General features: G+C 46.9%; 2 protein-coding genes across 3 annotated transcripts in view; one reads left to right on the top strand and one right to left on the bottom strand.

Annotated features, from left to right (window-relative positions):
- PNCK (pregnancy up-regulated nonubiquitous CaM kinase) overlaps window positions 1-24,316 on the bottom strand; it is a 267,950-nt gene that overhangs the window by 116,966 nt on the left and 126,668 nt on the right. The gene's annotated exons all lie outside the window — the stretch shown is intronic.
- The window catches only part of SLC6A8 (solute carrier family 6 member 8), a 141,314-nt gene continuing 119,487 nt past the window's right edge, over window positions 2,490-24,316 (top strand). For both annotated transcript variants that reach the window (XM_033920998.1, XM_033921006.1), the window contains exon 1: window positions 2,490-3,211. In XM_033920998.1, the coding sequence (XP_033776889.1) occupies window positions 2,926-3,211 (286 nt within the window). In that variant the 5' untranslated portion in view covers window positions 2,490-2,925. The remainder of the gene's footprint in view (window positions 3,212-24,316) is intronic.

Genomic DNA, 24,316 nt, shown 5'->3' with positions numbered 1-24,316 from the left:
ATCGGAGCCCCTAAAAACTGTAATTTTGTGCGGCGTGCGCCTCCTCACTGCGCTCAATTGTCGGCGCGCGCTTTTGTCTTTCGCGCCGTTGTCTATGAACCGACTGCAACAACGGAGCAGAATTTCAGTGACAAGACATCAGAAACTTCAGACACAATGTGCTAAGTGTGCTGGACATAAGGGGTGAATATGTGGAATAACTTGTAAGTTTCATGGCTCCAAGCCATTCCTTTCTTGGTTCGGCTGAGAACTTTTCAGCACCCCCCTCTCATAGAAAAAGCAGGGAATGCAGGAGCTAACAATGCCAGAGGAATCTCTATCACAGTTTTTTTCTTCTATGTGCTACATATGTCTAGCAACATTAGAAGTTAGAACGGTTGGGTTTCCAGGATTTTCACAGTGGTCTAAGAGGATGGCGACAATATCATTAGGGACTTCACCTTGAAAAAGCATTATAATGTGAAACATGTTGGTGATACCTGTCCCTGATTCCGACCACATTGAAAAAGCTAAGTACTAGCAAATATTAACTGAGTACTAAAATTGATAAAGACTTATTAGCACTTTTTAGTATAAAAGAAATATTTAACTTAATGAAATAAAAATAAATAATAAAAAAAAAACCATAACGATCCTATGACGACAGAACACATAAAGCTCTGTGTTGTGAAAACTTATTGAACACAGAATGGTGTTTCTGAGGATCAAAGAGTTTTGGAGAGATGATATTATTTGGGGATACTTGAACCTAGTATTCTCTTTATGGTATAACTGAATAGATTAACACCCGAAACATTTAGCTATGAAAGCACCGTTATTGATGCATATTGTCTTATGCATATTCATTGTGGAGTGTCTGAAAAGTGGAGTGATTGGGTATGTTGAGAACCGCTGCAACTCACTTCTAAAGTGAGGACGTTTATATTAAGGAAAACCAAATGTGCCAACAGAAGGAAATGAATCACTTTTTTTAATATACCTTCATCACCTCTCGCCTAGACTACTGCAACCTGCTTCCCACTGGCCTTCTGCTAAACCATCTATGAGTAAATTGACTCCAATTTACGAAAATTTAAAACTCAGTTGTTACTGCATTCTTGTGATTTATTCAACCCTGAAGATTTGATTTTGTGACTTATTTTATGTATGCTTTATTGCTGTAAACCGTTTAGTTCTTAGACAGTATATAAATTTTTAAATAAATAAATGAATTTCTCTCTCCTTCAGTCTGTTCAGAACTCTTATGTACACCTCATATCCCATCAGTGTCGCTATGTCCACATTACCCCTCTCCTCGAGTCATGTCATTGGCTCCCAGTCCATTTCCACATACAGTTCAAACTCCTCTTACTGACCTAGAAGTGTATTTGTTCTGCGGCTCCTCGGTTTCTCATTTCTCCCCACACTCCTCTCCGGGCATTCTTCTCATCAGAGAATGCTCATCAGAAAAGTCTCTTATTTGTACCCTTCTCCTCTACAGCCACCTCCAGATTCCCGTCCCTTGCTGCAATGTATGCTAGGAGCAAACTGCCTGACTCAGTACGTCAGGCTCCGTCTCTGGCAGTATTCAAATCTAGACTCAAAGCCCGCTTCTTTGAAGATGCTTTCAATTCCAAACTCCTACCCACCTTCTATGCACCAATATCTGTCTTATCATTCCCTCTGTAACTCTCCCACCTGAGCACGATGTATTGACGCGCCTTCTTGTCCAGTTTGCCTGTCTTGACTAGATTGTAAGCTCTTTTAATCAGGGACTTTCTCTTCTGTGTTTTGAGGTACAGTGCTGTGTGAGCATGTCTAGTAGTGCTATAGAAAATTTTAGTAGTAGTAATAGCTATACAGTAAAATAAGCAGAGGAAAACTCAAAAAGACAGCATAAAAGATGTAGCTCATAGAAGCTAGAACACCAGGATTCATGTATCAGCTCAACACTGCATATTAGCACTTTGGAATCTCTTTAAGTATGTGTGACTTCATAACTGACAAACCAATCAGAATCAAAGTAGATGATGTCACTGTAACCCTCTGACTGAATATACAGTAGCTATTCCCAGAGCCAAGTGCTGAATGACTTCTACATATTTCTAAATGACTGAGGGTGCCAAACACCATACAAATTACTCCTTCTTGGGCACAGTGAAGGAGCTTGCTCAATATTGAGAGTTCTCAGCACTCACTAGCACCCACCAATCTGGCTCCAGTGCTTCTTAAGGCATGGGGTCTGTACTGCAGCTGGCCAGGCAGATTTCCCTGAGGTCAACATTGCCCTGGAGATTTTCTTTCAGGGAAAAAAAAAACCAACCCTCTCTCCGAAAATAGCAGCCTCATGTGAGTCAATGTTCTCTGTGCCCTCTTGGCTGGGAGATGCTGGATTCTGCTTGGCCAGCTGCAGAAAGAAGAGAGGGAGGGAGGGGGGAGATAAAGAAGGAGGAGGGATCTGTCTGACCTCACTCAGTGCCTGCTTTTAAATACTTCCCTCTTCAGCAGTGCTGGCTTTCCAGACCTCAGTTGTTCCAGCCACTGTGAAATGGACAGCCGGTACGGCCAGAGGCTCTCCACCACGTTCATCCCAGAGCCAGGATCCCACTGTCGTCCTCACTGAAGTGAGAGCGACCTCCCTGCTCCTTGTCTGCCGTCCTTGCCAGCGTTAACCCATGAGATTCTTCAGGTTGACGTTCAAGTGCTTTGTGGATGGGTTCTGATGCTTTTTAAAAAGAAAAATCTGAGAGGCGCTTATTGATCACCAACCTCAAATCTCCTTCTGCTTCCTCCCTGAACTACCTCGGCAAATATTTTAATCTTTTTTTTGGAAATTAGGGGAGGGGGTGCTTTTTGCGTACGATTTTGGTTCTGTGAAAACGGTTATCAACCGAGAGCAAGGGATTCGCTCGAGAAAGAAAAGCGAAACTTGATGCGAGGGGGGGGATGGAGGCGAGAGGAAATCGAGCGGCGCCGCAGATGGATTCCGGGGGCAGCAGGGACGGGAGCGGAGCGTGCAGCCTGAGCGAGGAGGAGAAGAAGAACCAGCTGATCCCCAACGGGAGCAGCCACGAGCTGGAAGCCTACAAGGTCCCCGCAGCCCACAAGCAGGCGGCGCCGGAGAGGGCCACTTGGACCAGGCAGATGGACTTCATCATGTCGTGTGTGGGCTTCGCGGTGGGCCTGGGCAACGTGTGGCGCTTCCCCTACCTGTGCTACAAAAACGGCGGAGGTGAGTGAGAGCATGGGGGGGGAAAAAAAAAGTTCCTGCAGGGTCTCTCGGCTCATCTCATGGAGAGAGCACACACAGAGCAGGAAAGGGGAGGAACAAAAGTACAGCACCTGCCTTTAGTCATAGGGTAGAGAGGAGGGGCCAGCCAATAACCTTGGCTCACTCATTAACATCAGATACGTGCAGGGGTAGAGGGAGCCCTTTGAGGAAGTGGGGGGAGAACAAGCTTGGGGGCACAATATTGAGGGGTACTCTTCGCTTTAATTGCAGGTGGCATCACCAATTTAAAGAAAATACAGTGGACTGATGAAACAAGAGGAGAAATGAATCCCTATTATAGTAAGGAATGATTCAAAGTTTGCGAACTGGTGAACTGAGAATTATTTCCTTTATCTTTTGTTATACTTTTCTGTTGAAATTGTATCACGTCTCCCCTTTTAGTGGGCTTAAAAAGGAAGTATGTATGATTGATTATGTATTTTGTTTTGGTGGTCCCTTTATTTCCTTGTATTATTGGATAATGTTTTATTCAAATTATAATAAAAAAAACTTATTGAACTTAAAAAAAAAATTAAAAAAAAATCCCCGGGACAGGTATTTTCGTCTGTCCCCTTGCTCCTTAAGACTAGAGCGCACACCTGCCTATGAGTGTCCTTCCAGTTTGGGGCAGCGGGGATATCTCTTTTATGGAGGGCAGAAAAAGATTCCACTGGTGTCCAGTCCACCTTGTTAGACCTGGCAATGGATTACTGCCTGGCTACCATGCCAAAATTAGAGTTTTTCATTCCTTCCTCTGGAACATCACAGAAATACCACAGATCCTGTGGACCTGTGATTTTACTAATATACTGGTGAGACTGATTCACTGGATTACATGAACAGTCTCCTAGTGTCAGTGCTGTTGCTCAGAGCTGCAGATGATAAGAGGATCCTCTACTGCAGTGATTCCCAACCCTGTCCTGGAGGAACACCAGGCCAATCGGGTTTTCAGGCTAGCCCTAATGAATATGCATGAGAGAGATTTGCATATGATGGAAGTGATAGGCATGCAAATTTGCTTCATGCATATTCATTAGGGCTAGCCTGAAAACCCAATTGGCCTGGTGTTCCTCCAGGACAGGGTTGGGAACCACTGCTCTACTGAAAGGTAGGGGCTCAGTCCTCCCAGGGCCCCCAGATTCCTCAGGCTTGCAGACTCTTTCATACTAGAGGTAGCTTTCACTCTCCTGGAGAAATCTGGACACTTTTCCTGGGGTCTTTGCTGGACCTCTGCTGACAAAAATACATTTTCTGCACACTAAAAGGAGTGTATATTCCACTTTGTGTGTTAACTAATACATTTGCCCTCTTTTGTGAGGCAAAAGGCCTCACACAGATACACTAGTGGTTATGGGGCTCGTAATCAAAACTTTAACATGTCCAAAAACCAGCTTAAGTTGGCACTTGGACATCCTAATAAGAGGGACGTCCAAGTGCTGATTAAAACCAACTTTCTGGACATGCAGAAGCACTTCTAAGCTGCGGTGCGTCCAGAGAGCAAAGGGGCATTTGGGAGGTGTGTTATGGGTGGGCTTCAACCGGGACGTACCCCAGCCATAATCAAAATTTTCCCAGAGGGAACTTAGATGCCAGTAGTTAGACCTGTTTGAGTTGCGTCTAAGTTCCACAAAGGTGGCTAAACTGACAAGACCACTGGAGGATTTAAGGCATGAACCCCCCCCCCCCACACCCTTACTCCTCAGTGGCCACAACCCCCTCACACCAAAAAAAGAGTGAAAAAGACAAAAACCCATAGACTTCTCTTCAGCTGATCGTGGCAGAAGAATCCCTATCAGCTGAGCCGGATTTGGGGATTCCTGGTAGCTCAGCTGATGGGGATTCCCCCTACCAGGATCAGCTGAGCCACAGAGCCCTACAACCCTCCCCCTGACATTCCATACCTCCCTCAACATCTCTACCCCCCACATCACCCCAACATTCCTGGGCCCACCTCTCCGGAACCCCCCCTCCCCCCTGTATCTTTGGAAGAGCAAACGGTAGGAGGAAAGCTCACTCCTTCCTGCCTACAGGGCTGTGTGCTGTAAATGACGGGGCTTCCCTACCCAGTGCATCTTGGGATGCAGTAGTAGAGGCCAAAGGCCCTGATTGGCTCAAAATGGCAATGCTGAGCCAATCAGGGTCTTCCCTCCCACTGCATCCCAAGATGCAGTGGGATGGGGAAACACCATCATTTGTAGCACGCAGCCTTGTAGGCAGGAGGGAGTGAGCTTCCCTCCTGCCGTTTGTTCTTCTGAAGGTATGTAGGGGGCGGAGATGTCAGGAGAGGTACGGCTGTCAGGGGGAGGGGTGTAGGTCTCTGTGGCTCAGCTGATCCTGGCAGGGGGAATCTCCATTAGCTGAGCCAGTTTCAGGGATTCCTGACAGCTCAGCTGATGGGGAATCCCCCTGCCGTGATCAGACAAGGTAGTTGGGTACATCTCCAAACTTGCTGTTGTATGTTTTTCACGTGTACGTTTTTATTTTTGAAAATGGGCAAAAAAAGGACCAAAATTTATACTTATCTCATTTTCAAAAATAAAAATAGACATTTGTCAGCTTTGAAAATGGACATTTTTCCTGCTGGGTTTGTGGACGTCTTGCACAAAACATCCAACCTCAGACTTAGGCACACTTTTTGATTATGCCCTTTCAAGTGTTTGAGAATGGGGGAATGCTGGTTGCTAGGTGGACATGTTGACTTGGATACTGAGGAACTCAACTGATTCTGTATTGTACAGGATCTGACACCCCCCTCCCGCCACACACAGGGTACAAAATAGACAGCAGGAGACTGTCAGTGGTAGCAAGATGAGATACGGAGCCCTGGGTCTTACCAATGCATCTACTATAATCAAAGAGAGCTTTCTGCCAGTGCCAGTAGTCTGTCACATATCCTCACCTGTCTGGCGTGATGGTCATGTTGCCAGGATCACAGAGGCGGGTGGATGTGTTTGAAGTTCATACTCCCCCCACCAGAACCAGTACAGAAGATTCAGTATGCCAGGCCTGAGACCGTGGGACTCAGACCCGCAACTTGTAAGCTCCAAACCAAGGACTAAATGCAGAGTATAGAAAAAGAGGAATTGTAGATTTATGGGACTCATTTGTATATGCTATCTACACATGAATGCCAAAAACCACATCCTGTGCTAGGACACTATTATGATCCAGTATTGCCTTAGTGCTCCACAGCAGTGAGGTGGAAGAGTTTGAGAGCCATTCTCCCACTGAATCACCTCTCTTCCCTTCAATCTTTTCAGATTTCTGTTGCACGTCTTATCTTCTGCCAATGTCACTACTTTCACATAATCCCCCTTCTAAAAATCACTTCATTGGCTCCCTATCCATTTCCACATATGGTTCAAACCTCTCTTACGGCCTTATGAATGCATGAATTCTGCAGCTCCTCAGTATCTCTACACTCTTATCTCCCCTTACACTCCTCTCCAGGAACTCCATTCATCAGGTAAATCACTTTTTTACATATCCTTCTCCTTCACTGTCAACTCCATACTCCATTCCTTTCATCTTGCTGCGTCGCATTCCTGGAGCAGACTTCCTGAGTCAGCACCTCATGCTCCATCTCTGGGCCTTATTCAAACCTAGACCAAAAGACTATTGAGCAGGAACTGTCTCTTACGTGCTTGTGCACAGCGCTGCGCATGTCTGGTAGTGCTGTAGAAATGAATAGCAGAGGACAGGCATGAAGCGTTGAACGCTAAAGGCAGTTGTGCCAGCCAACTCTTCTCTGCTTCTCCCAGCATGCATCTGGTGGTAAGTCTAAAGTCTAGTGAAGAGGAATCCTCTGCTAGATAAATTCCTTGACAGATGGAGGGCGGGCCAAAGCACTGCAACTATCCTAAGTCCATCCCATCATTATGTTACTTTGTTCCACTGTCTAAATCCCATCTTGACTTTTTGACTGAGATTCAAGTGTAGAGGCCTGACCTTTGAGCTGAGGGGGGTGGGTAGGTTCCTTCCTGCTGTACAGTATGGGAGAATAACACTGTCATATATATATGGAGGGTACATCCATCACCAAAGAAGGAAGATTAAACCTTATGCTAAAACAGACTCACACACATGCCTATTATCCGGAGAATAGCCCTTGGCAGTTCAGAGATTGTGTGCACATGGGCCATAGGAGCCAGCTCTATGGTTGCCAGTGGATGCTGGAACCCCCCCCCCCCCCCTCAACAATACTAACAATGCTTATTCATTGTATCTAGGGAGGGATAATTTGTATTGTGTTGGCACCCCAATCATTTTGAAATGTTGGTGCCTATGACTGGGGCTAGCTTTGATCAGCAGCAGTGCTACATTTCCACCATATGAGAGATTTGTTTTAATTTCCTAAGCTTGACTTCTGAGAAGACTGTTCAGAGTCCAGTTGTCAGAGACAGAGATTAATCCATCACTAGAGTGGTCACCTCACTCACTGGTGTCGGAACGGGGAGGCCAGAGTCAATTATGGCTCTACTCCCCCCACCCACTTCCTCCCGGCCGCTGTAAATTTAAAATCTTCCAGTTTCCGCCGCTCAGCGTTGCTGCAGAATGAAGACTTCCGAGGCAGCAGCTGCCAGAAGATTTAAAATTACAGTGACTGGGAAAGATATTGAGGGGAGTCGAGAGCTGGAGAGAGAGGTCATGCTGCTGAGGCTAGGGTGGAGCCTTTGGGCCTCCCAAACGAAAAAGTGTTCCATTGCCAATGACCTCACTCATGTTAGCCCAGAGAAACTGATGCAGTTAGGTCTTGTCCTATTGCATGAAGGGAGTTGCAGTGCTGTAAGGCCTGTACCACTACATTTCCATGCATGCAGTGGGGCAAAACCAGGACTGAATCATCCTCTTTGGATTAATGTGGATGAAGTGACAACCATAGCTACAACCCACTCATATGCCCTTATCTGCTATTTTCCCTGTGCAACTTTTACTTTTTAATTCTTTTTTTTTAATTTAGTTTATTAACATTTTCAGAAAAAATACAGAAACAATTAGAACAAATCTCAAGTCCAATAATAGCAACACAGTTGGTGGTAGGCACATGTGGTTTCTTCTATGCATCTACTTACCCCAGCAGTTCTAAAACAGTGTCAAATATCCCCACCAAAACCACCCATCTCATTTTCTCCCTGCCTGCCTCCCTCCCCCCCCAATAACAAAGCAAAAAACAAAGTCCACAGAGGCAGCACCTCTACAGTCTCTTTACAGCCTCCAGTTCTTAATTTTCCATCTCTGAAAGGCCCTCCAGTGTTTCTCAAAAGGCTGGCCCTTTGTGTAATTAGTAGCTCTGAGTTTATATATATCATACTATCCATCCAACTTCACAACCACTTGTTGCCAATCTGGATGCTCAGCTTGTCTCCAGCTCGCTACCAGTGCTATTCATGCTACTACCAAGCACAACTGAAGCATCCAATCTTCCCCTTTATCCAGATCTGAAATTTGCATGTGAAGCAGGGCAGTCCCCCCAGATCAGTGGTCTCTAACCTTTTTCATGTAAAGGGCTCAGGGCCACCAAAAGATTTCAGGCTTACACATACTGCTATTTTGTAAACCACCTTGGCTTGCTTGTTCAGACTAGGCATTAAACATTAAGGGCCTGATTCTGTATAGGATGCCCGGTCTCAGCAGCCACCTAAGTGGCTTTTGAGAATTGCACATGGGCGTCTTATATAGAATCGTACCCCATCTAATCCTGCCTAACCACCTCGATTCTCTAACCAGCATCTATGTCACAGGTACCGGTTAGACTAAGAATTGCATTGCTGCTGAGCTTATTGCGGCAAGGAACTCTCCCTGCCGCGATCAGCTCATCAGTAACTGCAGCAGCAGGGAACACTCCCCCCTGTGAACCTGGGCAGCAGGAGGGATGCTCACTCCCTGCTGCCAACCCCCCCCCCCAAAGAATCCGCCAGCAGGAGGAGTGCCCAATCCCTCCTGCCAGAACCCCCTGAGTAACCCCTGGCAGGAAGGAATTGGGCACTAAACGGAATCTCCCTAAAACTCACATGCCACTGCAAATATAATCAGAATTACAACCACATTCTCCAACAACATAGATGCCTGCTAAGAAAAGCTACTTTACCTCCAAGTTATATCTACACTGAAAACGCTGCAATTTAATCCACCCTATGTCCACTATGTCTGTTTGTTATATATACACTGTAAATGCTGTAATCTAAAACCCTCTGTCTATACTGTAAATACTGTAAAGTCTGTATTTCTCACTAAAGTTTGTCCTACCCATACTATGAATGTACTCTTATAACCCTTTCTGGACTCCTTTAGGGAGGATGGGCTAAATAAATTATTAAATACATAAATAAATAGAGTGCTCAATTCCTACTGCCGGAACCCCCCCCCCCCCCCGAGCAGGAATGCCCAATTCCTCCTGCCGGAACCCCTCAAACCCCCCCAACCACAATAGGCAGGAGGGATGCCCACTCCCTCCTGCCAGAACACCCACCAAAACATCCCCCCCACACCCAACCACGATAGGCAGGAAGGATGCCCACTCCCTCCTGCCAGAAACCCCCTGAAACATCCCCCCCTACCCAGTAACCGACTGACCCCTCACCCACCTGGCGACCACCCCTCTACCAGCAATCTCTCTAAAGGGGAGACCACTCGAATGGAAGGGCTTTAGGCACCTAACCTAACCAGAGTCTTAGGCCTCCTTCCCAGTACATTCTGGGATGCACTGGGAGGGGCTTAAGACTACGATTTGCCAGAGCCTGAAACATAAAGGATCAAGAGACCTGATCGAATGCCTTCTCAGTGTCAGTCAAAAGTAGCACTAAATTCAATTTAACCCACCTCATTCTATTTATCAAATTAATCACTTGCCAAATATATTATCCCTAGAATGTTTACCCTGTATAAAGCTACACTGATCTGGGTAAACCAATCTGAGCACCCAGGTTTCATCTGGCGGTTAACTAGAATCCTAATGAAAATTTTTGTATGAAGAAGAGAAATGGGCCAATAAAAGCCACTCTCCATGGGATCCTTGCCTCCTTATAAAGAACTGCGATCCCAGCTAATCTCATAAAATAAGGAAGTCTAGCCCCCTCATCCAGAGAATTAAACAAGCTCAAAAATGGTGAGATTTATAGCTCTTGAAACTATTTAAATAATTTGACAGTAAATTCATCTAATCCCAGGCCCCTTACTAGATCACATAAATCAGAAGGCCTGACAAATCTACACACCTGTAATTGGCCTATCTAGGCATCCTTAGCTGGAATTTTCCCCAGTTGCATAGAATCAAGATTTTGACTAATTTCCTTCCCATGTACCACTCTTTCAGGAGTATAATGTGTTTTATAAAATTCCACAAAACTCTCTGATTTCATCCTCTCTCATCACCAAACCCCTTCCTGTTTTTTTAGTCTCAAGATATTGTTCTAGGTCTTTCCAATTTGTAGTCAATGGGCAAGCCACCATCTTAAGAACATATGAACATAAGAAGTTTCCTCCACTGGGGCAGACCAGAGGTCCATCGTGCCCAGCGGTCCGCTTCCGCGGCGGCCCATCAGGTCCACGACCTGTGAAGTGGTTTCTGACTATTCCTGTAACCTACCTCCACTTCTATCTGTACCCCTCAATCCCCTTTTCTTTCAGGAACCTATCTAGACCCTCCTTGAACCCCTGCAACGTGCTCTGGTCTATCACAGCCTCCGGGAGCGTGTTCCATGTGTCCACCACCCTCTGAGTGAAAAAGAACTTCTAGCATTTGTTCTAAACCTGTCCTTTTTCAATTTCTCCGAGTGCCCCCTTGTACTTGTGGCTCCCCACAGCCTGAAGAATTTGTCCCTGTCTACCTTCTCTATGCCCTTCATGATTTTGAAGGTTTCTATCATGTTTCCTCTAAGTCTCCGCTTTTCCAGGGAGAATAGCCCCAGCATTTCCAATCTGTCGGCGTATGAGAAGTTTTCCATACCTTTTATCAGTTTGTCGCTCTTCTCTGGACTCCCTCAAGTACCGCCATGTCCTTTTTGAGGTACGGCGACCAGTAATCTTGATTTGTTATTAAATACAAAATGCTGCTGCTTCATTAGCTGTAACAAATACTGTAAATCCTCTAATCCAAAATTTCTCAAGTTTCTTGCCTCTCCTAACTGCATACCAATATCCTTCCTCCCTTGCTGTCATTTAGGGATAACCTCATTGTGCCTAATGAGATAATGATGATGCTAATTTTCTCCAGTCTTTTCTTCATCCTATGTGTAGCTAATGAAATTAAATGACATTGCATAGTGGGTCTTAAGGGTCTCCCATACAGCCACTGAGGAAACCTCCACATTGCTATTATACAGAAGATGTTCCTCCAGCTATTCCCTTCCCTGCCATATTACCCCCAGATCATCTACAAGGCTATCATTGAACCTTCAGTATAAGAAATCTGGTGGCCCATCCTTCTCATGGAACTCCACCCAGACTGGTGTATGGTCAATCTACAATAAGCTCAATTTTGGAATCAAAAATAATAATCAGGCTTATTTTCTACAAAAATATATTGTATTTACTCGAATATAAACCTAGATTTTTGGGCCAAAAAACTGGCCCAAAAATGGGGGTCTCGGTTTATATTTGAGTCATACTACTTAGCTTTCTATAGTGCTGCTAGACATACACAGCACTGTACATTAAACATGTAAGAGACAATCCCTGCTCAATAGAGCTTACAATCTAATTAAGACAAACAGGACTAATAGAGGTTAGGGAATTTTCTAACAGAGGGAATGGTAAAACAAACATGGACCCATTTCAGGCCTCTCCCTGGGCCTACCTTAAGCTCTGCTGATCAAGTGGTGAGCCAGGGCAAGAGTGATTCTCCTATGCTCCTGCCCTGTTCAATCTCATTAGTTAAAATAGCTGACGTGAGTTCCCACAGTAACATTGTGAGACTGCCGCGAGTTTGGTTTATATTTGAGTCAATCTTTTTTCGGAAGAAAAAGGTTATCTCGGTTTATATTCGAGTATATACAGTAATCAATGCAGGAATATGTCTGATACACAGTAGAGAAATGAATGCAACTCCTGCTAAGCATTCACTAAATTAGTGTTTCTCAACTTGGTCCTGGAGTAGCCCCTTGCCAGTCAGGTTTTCAGGATATCTATAATGAATAAGCATGAATAAGTATGAATAAGATATGAAGACTGCCAATCACATGGAGAAAGCTTCATCCAAGGCTAGACAATTGCTGGGTTGCATCCGAAGAAGTTTTGTCAGCTGAAAGCCTAAAGTGGTAATGCCGCTGTACAGGTCCATGGTGAAACCTCATCTGGAGTATTGTGTTCAATTTTGGAGGTCACATTATCAAAAGGATGTGCTAAGAATATAGAGTTGGTTCAGCGAATGGCCACTAGGATGGCTTCAGGACTCAAGGATCTCCCATATGAAGAATGTCTAGGTAAGTTGCAGCTATACTCTCTCGAACGCAGAGAGAGGGGAGACATGATAGAGACGTTCAAATATGTTACTGGTCGTATTGAGGTGGAAGAAGACATCTTTTTCCTTATAGGACCTACGGCGACAAGAGGGCATCCGTTAAAAATCAAGGGTGGGAGATTTCATGGCGACATTAGGAAGTATTTCTTCACCGAAAGGGTGGTTGATCGTTGGAATGATCTTCCACTTCAGGTAGTTGAGGCCAGCAATGTGCTCGATTTTAAGAAAAAATGGGATAAACATGTGGGTTCACTTAGAGGAAGTGCTTAGGGGGAACGTTCTTTGAGTGGGCAGACTTGTTGGGCCGATGGCCCTTTTCTGCCATCATACTCTGTTTCTTTGAAATAAATTTGCATATAATGGGGGCAGTATATGCAAATAAAGTTTATGCATATTCATTATGGATATTCTGAAAACCTGACAAGGGGCTACTCCAGGACCGAGGTGAGAAACACTGCACTAAATTAAAAGATTCACCTCTCTCCACATCACTGAGTTTCTCTGTATCTATCCCAGAGGATCCTCTGTATATCTAGCCCAGGCTTCACCACATCACTGAAGACTCTCTGTGCCCATTCTAGGCTTTATCCCTGCAGTTCCCCACCACTATGGATCCTATGCGCCTGTCCTAGACTATTTTTTCTCCTGCCTTTCTTCCACTTTTCTGTTTTAGTGCATAAAAGAAACCAGTGATGTTCTATCAGCTTCTTATCAAGAGGTTCTCACGAGTTCTGCTTCATTGGATTAGGCACTCTAATTGTTTTCATAAAATAATTCTTCTCTTTTTTAATTCACATATTTTATTGAGAATTTAAATGTTACAAAAATAGAACAAACATTCATAGTAAAATTCAGCAAGGTGCTCCCTGGAGCCCCAAAGGCACATCCCTGGTAAAAGTCATTCCCTACTGACTAGCCTCCGATTGGGACTGTTTGCTACACCAGCTCCAATCTCTCTCTCTCTCTCTCTCTCTCTCTCTCTCTCTTCTGAGGAATGGAAGACTAGATTCACTTGTGTATATGAATAAAGTATGGGGGAGGGGTTGTGTGTCCTTACAGGCTCTAAAGAACACTGTACCTAGAGCTGAGTAATGATTAGCAGAGGAGAGATCCTGGGGCAGGTTCACACAGCAGACATTGCAATAAGTACAGCAGGTAGACCTGCTTTGTGGAATGCACCTCCTATCCACATGGAAGGGGGCAAGGGTCTAGTTCTAATGATCTCTCTGAATCCGGATGAAGATACAGCCCACCTGATAGTCACCCGGCATTAGCAGTGCTTTGATTTCCCATCGCCAGTGTTCAACCTAGATATTCAGTGCCAGTCCGTTTCCAGTGACTGGCATTGAATATCTAGGTTTTTCAACACTGGCTAGGGCATGACCAGTTAAGGCAATATCCAGATATAACTGGTCATAGCTTAGTGCCAAAGATAGGCCTGCTTTTAATGTGGCCTTATTTGCCCACTAAGCCTTGGTGCTTAAGTTCTGAATATCGAGGATCAAGCGGTCACAACCCCAGAATTCCCCTGGCTTTTTTTTTTGTGTGTGCTAACTGGGCATTTTCAGTGGCGATAACTGGTTAAAATCTGCTAAAAATACCCATTTAGCTGCCAAGTCACGAGTTAACCGGTTGGTGGCTATTTGTATTTCCTCGTTATTCTTCTACAGTGCCTTTGCAGTGAGGATTCTTTCTCCTTTATAGTCTGGTTCTCTCTCTCTCGTTCTTATTTGATGGGTCATAAGGTATCACAAAACATAGAGGGGCATAATCAAAACAAACGTTTAAGTCCATTTTGGGCCTAGGGCACTAGTCGACCAAAGTTGGCAGCATCCAAAGTTCATTCTTGAAAAATATGTCCAAAATTGTTTTCTTTTCTAAAATCATCTACTTCTACGTCCAGCCATTTGATCGTCTAGACCGCTAGTACTACATTCTCATCCAAAAAATTATCACAAGTCCCAGATGCCTAGAACAAGACATTTTTGTCGTGGGAGGGGCCAGCTAAGTGATGGACTGGCCACTCAGACATGGCAACAGAGTAGTGGGGCACCTTACAGGACATTACATTACATTATATTAGTGATTTCTATTCCGCCATTACCTCGCGGTTCAAGGCGGATTACAAAAGGAGTTATCTGGCCATTTCCAGAGGAATTGAAGAGTAGAGCGGGTTGCTTCAGAGAATTGGGACGAGTCTTGTGGTGTTAGTTTGTCTTCAAGGATTTCTTGAATATCATGGTTTTTATTTCTTTTCTGATTTGTAGTCTGGGGTCGTCATCAGTAAATTGGGGAGTTGGTAGTCTAGTTTTGCTGTTTGTGTGGCTAGAGGGCCATCGTACAGTTTTTTTTCGTTTGACGTCTCTGATTTGGGGATGCGTGAACGGTTTGTGGGTTCTCCTATATCTGGTAGAGGTAGCTTGGATTAGGTGGTTGTTTAAGTAGGCTGGGCTGATTCCATTTATGGTTTTAAATAGTAAGCAGTAGAATCTGAATAGTACTCTTGCTTGTATTGGGAGCCAGTGTGAATTGAGGTATGCTGCTGTGATATGGTCGTGTTTCCTCAGTGAATAGATAAGTCTTAGCGCCTTGATTTGAACTGTTTGTAGTTGTTTTATCATGGTTGCGGGGCAGGGGAGATAGAGTATGTTGCAGTAGTTTAGAAGACCTAGGACTAGGGACTCACTGGACCAAGAGCTGGAATTGTGTTCTGTTGAAGAATTTTTGAATTTGCCTTAAGTTTCTCAAGACTGCAAATGATTTTTGTATTGTTTTGTTGATTTGTGGTTGCTTGGTATAGCATCTGTCTATCGTCATTCCTAGAAGTTTTAGAGTGGGTTGTATGGGGTATGTGATTGAGTTTATTACTAGATTTGTTATGGTTGGGGTTTTATTATTTTTGAGGAGAATTAATTTTGTCTTGTCTGGGTTCAGTTTCAGTTTGTGATTTTTCATCCATGTTGCTAGGTTTCCAAGTGTCCTGTGTAGTGTGTCTATCATGGAGGACATTGATTGGTCAAAAGGAAGGAGAATGGTGATGTTGTCTGCATAACTGTAGGAGGTTAAGCCTAATTTGTCCAGGTAGGTGCTGAGGGATGCAATGTAGAGATTGAAGAGAGTTGGGGATAGTGGAGATCCTTGGGGTACGCCGCAGGGGTTGGACCATGGTTATGATTTTTCTTTGTTCAACATTACTCTGTAAGTTCTGGATTGTAGGAATACGTGAAACCATGTGTGTACCTTATCTGTGATTCCTATTGTATTTAGTATTTGTAGTAGGATGTTGTGGTCAAATGCTGTGGTGAGATCCAGTTGTATAATCAGCATTTTTCTACCTGTGCTGAGATGTTGTCTAGCTGTGTCCAGGAGGAAACCTAGTAGTGTCTCTGTGCTGTAGTTGGTTCTGAAACCAAACTGTGTAGGGTGGAGTATGTTGTGGTCTTCTAGGTAGTTGGTGAGGAGTTTGGCTACTAGGCCTTCCATTAGTTTGACATAAAAGGTATTGAGGCTATGGGTCTGTAGTTGGATGGTTGATCTGTTGCTCCTTTAGGGTCTTTTAGGATCAGGGTAACGACGATTTCACTGAGGTCTTGCGGGAAAAGGCCATCTGCTAGCATGGTTTGTATCCATTGTAAGAGGAAAGTGCGGAATTTGGTACTGGAGGATTTTAATAGGTATGGAGGACAGTGGTTGAGGTCGCAGGCTGCGAGGCTATATTTTTTGTAGAGTTTGTTAAGGTCGGACCATTGTATAGTGGGGAAGTGGGACCAAGTTTTGTCTGCCGCAGCTGATTCTTTTTCTGTGGGGGGCATTGTGATCTCTTCTAGGTGGGTTGGGGTTTCCGATGAGGGTAGTCCTAGCAGTTGTGATTTTGTTTTTAAAGTATTCAGCTAAAAGGGTGGCTGAGGGGGAAGGGTTGTCGTTATTGGTCAGATAGGGTTTGGTGTCTGTGAGTTCTTTTAGTATTTGGAATAGTTTTATTGTGTCTTGGGTTTCTTTGCCTTTTTTCACAAACAGGGTGCCACATAACCATTTCATCACAACTCCCTTGCAGGTCATGGTGAGCCCCCCAAAACATCCACAAAACCTACTATACCCACCTGTCTACAACCCCAATAGTCCTTATGGCTACAGGTGCAGTACAGTAGGGCAGTGGTTCCCAACCCTGTCCTGGAGGAACACCAGGCCAATTGGGTTTTCAGGCTAGCCCTAATGAATATGCATGAAGCAAATTTGCATGCCTATCACTTCCATCATATGCAAATCTCTCTCATGCATATTCATTAGGGCTAGCCTGAAAACCCGATTGGCCTGGTGTTCCTCCAGGACAGGGTTTGGAATCACTGCAGTAGGGTTTTGTTTTGGTGGACTCACATTTTCCATCATGAATGCAGTGGTTAGAGTAGCTTATGGGCCTGGGTCCTCCTCTCTATGGTTCACTAGCCCACCCCCAGACTACTTAAGCCACTTCTATGCAGTTCTACTAGGCTTTCCTGTACCAGATGCTGATGTTCTGGAGGGCAGGTATGTATGTTTTTATTCCATTTTTTATGGTGTGAGAGGGTCAGTGATCACTGGGGGAGTGTGTGGGGGTCTGTACTTTGTCTCTGCAGTGGTTAACTGGTCAATTTGGATACCTTCTGGGCATTTAGACTTGTTTTTAGATCGCCTGAGTCACAACATATAAGTTCCATTCAGACAGCCTTGTAAAACTTTTGATTATCCCTGCAGTATGACTAAGTCTAGGTCGGCCCACATCCCACCCTCGCCAGTCCTTCAAAAATGCCTCTTTCAGCTCTGGGCGCATAGTGGGATTCAGAGGCCTAAAAAGTCTGAATATATCTAAAAACCCATTTCAATTATTGGCATTTGGATGACCTGTATTTTAGGTCTTCTAAGTGCCAATTTGGGCAGGGTTTTAGACATATTTCCGTTTCGATTATGAGCCCCATACTGTATCCCACAGATATATTCTTACACAACACACACTACTGATAACAGTGTGAGATGGTAAATATAGCACATAAAATCCAAAATGACCCATCCAGACTGCCCAGCTGAGCACTGTTCATCTTAAAACATATGCAGTATCAAGTCCCATATGCAACTCAATACTAGCTCGCTATTCGCCATATCCTTTACCTGATCTCCGAACCCTCCTCCAATCACTGCTCTTCATATCTGCCCCAAACATTCCCAGTTATCCTAGTGTTTCCTTACCATCGTATTGCCAGAAAGGATCCAGTATGTTTATCCAAAGCATTTTATATACCGTAGTTCTTTTTTTTTTTTTTGTCACCACTGTCTTCTCTGAGAATCCATTCCATGCATCCACCACCCTACTCCTGAAAAAGTATTTTCCGATATTGCTCCTTTATCTTCATTTCTACAGCCTCATAATGTGACCATTAGAAAAGATCTATCTAATTTGGAAATTTAAATTACCCTATCACATTCCTCCCCTCCCCCCCTTGTCTATGGTCTATGAGGCTAATTTTCAGCAGCATTGGGCAATGAATTAATTTAATGGATGGTGCCATATTTAGTGGCACTAAATATATATTGAATGCAATGACCAATGGCACTTTCAGCAGGCCTAAATATAATAAATAAAGTCTCTAGACAGCAGCTGAAAATCACTGCTGTCCGTATACATTCCTCAGCTTGTTCCTTGCTGTGGCTCGGCCTGGACCCTCACGATACAGACAGTATCAGCCTAGCTAGGGGGGTTTCAGCCCAATACTATTGGTATAGTGGCCAAAAATCCATGAATAAGAAAGTTATATATTCACCTGCCATCAGTGAATGAATAGCTTCCTTTTCATACTGGGCCCTATATATTTAGGTCCCTAGATCTCAAGTCATTTTGGCTTTTGTTCTAACCCTTAACCATTTTTGTTAAAAGTATCTGCACCACTTCCCTCAACATACATTCATATATGCCCCCACCTCAACATATTTTCACAGACTCACACAGTCTCTCTGTCTCTCCCTTTATATCTCTATCCCTCCGTGTTTGTGTTGCTTCTGCCTGTCAGTGTGTGTGTATTGCTTCTGCCTGTCAGAGTGACTGGGTCAGCCTGCTGTGATCAGCATTAATCCCTTGGAATAGGATATTACACACTGACATAAGATCAGGGCACTGCAGATTGGCCAGCCTGAATATAAACTCCTGCATGGTTCCCGATGACAACTGTAATCCTGGAGACACAGACAGTGGGTAAATATAGAATCAGATTCCTGCATCTTCTCTGGCCATCAAGAGATGCCATCTTTGCCACTCATGTAGGCGTATTCTCAGTTTTGTTCTGAAATCACACTCAAGACATCTTCACAGAAACCTTAGGAACACTGTCCTGTGATCCTTACATTGATATCCTGCTACAAGACTAGTAGCTAAACCACAATGCCTCCCGATATATAAGCTTAGCTAATACAGATAGTTAACTAACAGAAAAGGGTAGTTTAAAAACATAAGTCAACAGAAAACAAAAGTCAGCCTGCCTATCTAGCAGTCAATTAGTCAGTTCAGATAACCAAAGAGGAGAAGTATGGCCAACTAGCCAGCACAAGAAAGAGCTGAACAGTAAATCAGTCAACATTAATAACCAATAAAGAGCATGATAGTTAACTAGTCAATATAGATAACTAACTAGTGGATAGCCTAGTACAGTGTCTCTCAAATGTTTTTAGCTCGGCACACTAAACGGAACAAATATTTATCCCAGGACAAGCAAGGAATGATATTCTCACATGTGGGTGACGTCATCTACGGAGCCCCAATGTGGACAGCTTTTTCAAGCAAACTTGATTGAAGATTTAAAGTTTGCTCTGCTGCTCCACGCATGCGTGCCTTCCTGCTCCACCAGAGGGCGCATCTCCCCCTCGTGGTCTCCAGTTCAAATTTTTCCGTTGAGCCTAGAAGTCGTTTTTTTCCAGGCTCTGCCCCAACTGCCTTCTAGCACCGCGATTTTTTTGTTTTGCCTTCGATTAAGTCGCTGTGCGCAAAATTTTTCTTTTTCTTTCCTGTTCCTGCTTCGTTTCGTGACCCGGAGGCTTCCGGGCCGCCATGGCCGTGTGGCTATTCGAGCCGCGGCCAGTTTCTTTTTCTGTGTCCCGGCCCCAGACCGGCTTTAAAAAGTGCACCCGGTGCGAGCGGCTTCTTTCCATCACAGACCCGCATCGCCGGTACATCCTCTGCCTGGGGGCCGCCCATCCAACCGACTCCTGCCCCCAGTGCGCTTACTTTCAGAACCGGGCCCTCCGTTGAAGAAAAGCCCGCATGGTGGACCTTTTCACCGCCGACCAACCCACTACCTCGGCCTCGAGGTCGGCCCCGGCCTTGACCTCGGCCCCGAATGCCTCGGCATCACCTCAAGACTCGACCCCGAAGCCCTCGGGACAGCAAAAAGCTTCGGCCCCGGGTATGTCTCCTCTTCCTTCTTCAGGTTCCGCACCAGCGAAGAAGCCAGTCTCGGGGACACCGGCGACGCATGGTGGAAGCCCCATGCTTTCAGCCCCGGCGAAGCCTGCCAAGCCTTCGGGCCGTGCCTCCACCACACGGGAATACTCTAACATGAGGTCGCCCCCGGTGGAGTGCACCGAGGCATCGGACATGCCCTCGATGCTGTCCGTGCCCGTTTTCCAGGACCTGCTCTGGGCGATGATCTCATCGGAGCTGTCCGCTGCACTGGCCCATCTACAACCGGCCCCGACCTCGACCTTGCGTGCGCCGGACCAGCCTGAGCCTCGCGTCGAGCCTCTTCGGGGCAAAGTGTGCCAGCTTCGCCGCATTCCATCCTCCTCGGATTCCTCGCCGAGGCGCCCGAGACGCTCTCCCTCCACGGACTGCCGTGGGGCAAAGCGTCACGCTAAGACAACCGAAACCTCGAACCGCCGTAGCTCTAAGAAGGCCCGGAGTTCTCCCACACTACGAGGCCATTCACCGACGCCCCGTACAGGACCGTTGAAGGTGACTGAGTTATCACTCTCCAACCCTCACATCCTCCTAACTCCCCCTGGGACCGGGGCTCCGAGCCGAGGTCCCAGGCTTTCGCCGAGGGAGTCCGGGTCGAGGTCACCGATTCAACATCGATAGGTACCCCGTACCCCGGCATCATCTCCGAGGGGCTCCTCGAGACGACATAGGTCCTCGACCCCGGAACACTGCCACAGTGTTTCCCCGGTCTCGGAGCGCGGGTCAGAGCATGAACCTCGATACTCGAGGGAAGCCTCCCCGTCCTTCTCCGCCCGACGGAGGTCTCGTTCACCTTCCCCACAAGGGGCCCCGGGAACGTCTCGCCCCTCCTTCACTCGCTTTGTCCAGGACATGGGCCACGCTCTGGACTTAGACCTCCAGTCCGACTCGAGATACTCTAAAGAGTACCTGGCGGAACTAGATTTACCATCACCGCCCAGAGAGTCCCTCCGCTTACCTCCCAATCCGGTACTCCAACAGGCTTTCTTCAGGAATCTGGAGACCCCCTATATGGTAACAGCTGTCCCCTCCAAAATGGAGTCCAAATACCGTACAGTACCATACCCCGGATTTGAGCAACCACAGCTCTCCTACCAGTCGCTGTTGGTAGAATCTTCCCTGAAAAAGGCTCACCCCTCCCGGGTCTCAGCGGCGGTCCCCCCGGGTCGAGAGGGTCGGACCCTTGACAAGTTCGGCAGAAGACTGTACCAGAACTCTATGATGGCCTCTAGGGTACTAAGTTACACTTTCACCTTCACGTCCTACTTGAAACACCTCATTGGACTGTTGGGAGCCTTTGCGACCGACCTGCCGGCCTCACGCCAAGGAGCCTTTAACTTGCTCCTGGAGGTTTTCTCCAACCTACGCCTCCATCTATTTCACGCGGCCTATGATGGCTTCGAACTTTCCTCCAGAGTGGCAGCCTTCGCTATCGCCATGCGCCGCCTAGCCTGGTTACGCCTCGTCGACATGGACCCCAACTTACAGGACCGGTTGGCTAACCTCCCCTGCGTGGGCAAAGAACTTTTTGATGACACTATCGAGGCAGCTACGAAACGCCTTTCGGAGCATGAACGCTCGTTTGCCTCCCTCGTTCGGCAAAAGCCTAAACCGCTAACGTCTAGGCCGTTCAGGGCCCCTCCATGCCGTTACCCTCAAAAATCCACCCCTGCCTTCTCACGGCCTCCACCCCGACGCCCGCAAGCTCACCATCGGGCTCCGCCAAAGTCCCAACCACCTGCGACCGCCAAACCATCCCCGTCCTTTTGACGGGACAAGCGGATGGGGGCTGGCCTCCTCCGCCACAGCCCCAGGCCTCCTCCCCATCGGGGGACGCCTCAGAGCCTTCTACCCGCGCTGGGAACAAGTCACGTCAGACGCATGGGTCCTTGGCGTGATCTCATCAGGATACTCTCTCAACTTTCGGAGAAACCCTCCAGACAATCATCCAAGGGCGTGCCCCCCCAACCGAACTCAGTTACCCCTCCTTCTCTCAGAAGCTCGAGAACTGCTTCGCCTACGGGCAGTGGAGGTGGTTCCCCCCAACCAACGGGGGAAAGGATTCTACTCCCGTTACTTCCTGGTACCAAAGAAGACGGGAGACCTGCGCCCAATTCTAGACTTGAGGCGACTCAACAAATTTCTGGTGCGGGAAAAGTTCCGGATGCTTTCCCTACCGATTCTCTACCCTCTCATCGACGAGGGCGATTGGCTCTGCTCCCTCAACCTGAAGGAAGCCTACACACATGTTCCAGTGCACCCCGCTCACCGCAAGTTCCTGCGCTTTCAGGTGGGGGACCTGCACCTACAATACCGAGTCCTCCCCTTTGGTCTAGCGTCGTCACCCCGAGTCTTCACGAAGTGCCTCGTGGTAGTCGCAGCTGCCTTACGCTCTCAGGGCCTCCAGGTATTCCCCTACCTGGACGACTGGCTGATCAAAGCCCCGTCTAGGGAGGGGGTTATCTCAGCGACCCGACAGACTATTATTTACCTTCAAGGGCTGGGGTTCGAGGTAAACTTCCCAAAATCCCAGCTGAACCCCTCTCAGTCCTTACAGTTCATCGGGGCCGTGCTGGATACGGTTCACCTCCGCTCCTTCCTTCCCCCTCCACATCAAGAGGCGTTAGTAAGTCTGAGTCGAAGGATCTCGCTGCTGACCTCGGTATCAGCTCGACAGATGATGACTCTTCTGGGCCACATGGCCTCTACCGTCCACGTCATACCCTTCGCCCGCCTCCACCTGAGGATTCCTCAATGGACCCTGGCCTCCCAATGGCGTCAGGACCGTGACCCAATCGACCGTCCCGTGACAGTGACTCCTTCCTTGCAACGATCGCTCCTCTGGTGGGCCGACTCTTCAAATCTGTCCAAAGGTTTACTTTTTCTCGCCCCTCCCCCCCCCCCCCACAGCAAGGTACTCACCACGGATTCGTCGGAGTACGCTTGGGGAGCTCACTTGGATGGCCTACGCACTCAGAGGATGTGGTCAACAGAGGACCGCCGCTGCCACATCAATGTGCTGGAGCTTCGGGCCATCTATCTCGCCGCTGTGACATTTCAACATCTGCTCCACGACCGGGTAGTTCTCGTTCGAACCGACAACCAGGTAGCAATGTACTACGTAAACAAGCAAGGGGGGACGGGGTCTCAGACCCTCTGCCGGGAAGCCCTGCGCCTCTGGAAGCGGGCAATCTCCAACAACATCTTCCTTTGAGCGGTGTACATACAAGGAGAACGGAACTGTCTGGCAGACAGACTCAGCCGCCTCCTCCAGCCACACGAGTGGTCGCTGCACGCTCAAACCTTACGACAGGTGTTCGAGAAGTGGGGGACTCCTCAGATCTGTTCGCCTCCCCCCTCAACCACAAACTCCCTCAATTCTGCTCCCGGATGTACTCCCCGGACCGCCTCGAGGCCGACGCCTTCCTCCTAGATTGGGCGGGAAGGTTTCTATGCGCGTTTCCACCTTTTCCTCTGATTCTGCGGACGCTGGTCCATCTCAAACCAGTGCGAGCCATTATGATCTTGATTGCTCCTCGATGGCCACACCAGCCTTGGTTTTCCCTTCTACTTCAACTCAGTACCAGAGATCCACTGCCTCTGCCTCTGTTTCCCTCTCTGCTATCGCAGAGCCAGGGTTCGCTGTTGCATCCAAATCTTCAGTCTCTTCATCTGAATGCTTGGTTTCTCTCCCCCTGACTTCTCTTCCTGTGTCGCAATCAGTCAAGGAAATACTGGAAGCCTCGAGGAAGGCCTCGACTAGAACCTGCTATTCCCAAAAGTGGACCAGATTCTCGTCCTGGTGCTCCTCGCACGACCAGGACCCGGTGTCAGTCCCGGTCCCCTTGGTCCTGGAGTATTTGCTCCATCTTTCTCACTCCGGCCTGAAGACCAACTCCATTCGGGTACATCTTAGTGCGATTGCGGCCTTCCATCAACCCCTGGAAGGAAAAGCCCTTTCCCTCCATCCCTTAGTTTCTCGTTTCATGAAAGGCCTTTTGAATGTCCACCCTCCTCTCAAACCTCCCCCAGTGGTTTGGGACCTTAATGTGGTGCTGGCTCAACTCATGAAACCCCCATTTGAGCCGTTAGACAAATGCCATCTAAAATTCCTCACTTGGAAGGTGATCTT

This window comes from Geotrypetes seraphini, chromosome 1 (genome assembly GCF_902459505.1).
Source record: "Geotrypetes seraphini chromosome 1, aGeoSer1.1, whole genome shotgun sequence".
In the NCBI taxonomy this organism is placed as follows: Eukaryota; Metazoa; Chordata; class Amphibia; order Gymnophiona; family Dermophiidae; genus Geotrypetes; species Geotrypetes seraphini.
The sequence above is the reverse complement of the archived record's forward strand: the minus strand, read 5'-3'. Positions and strand labels throughout refer to the sequence as shown.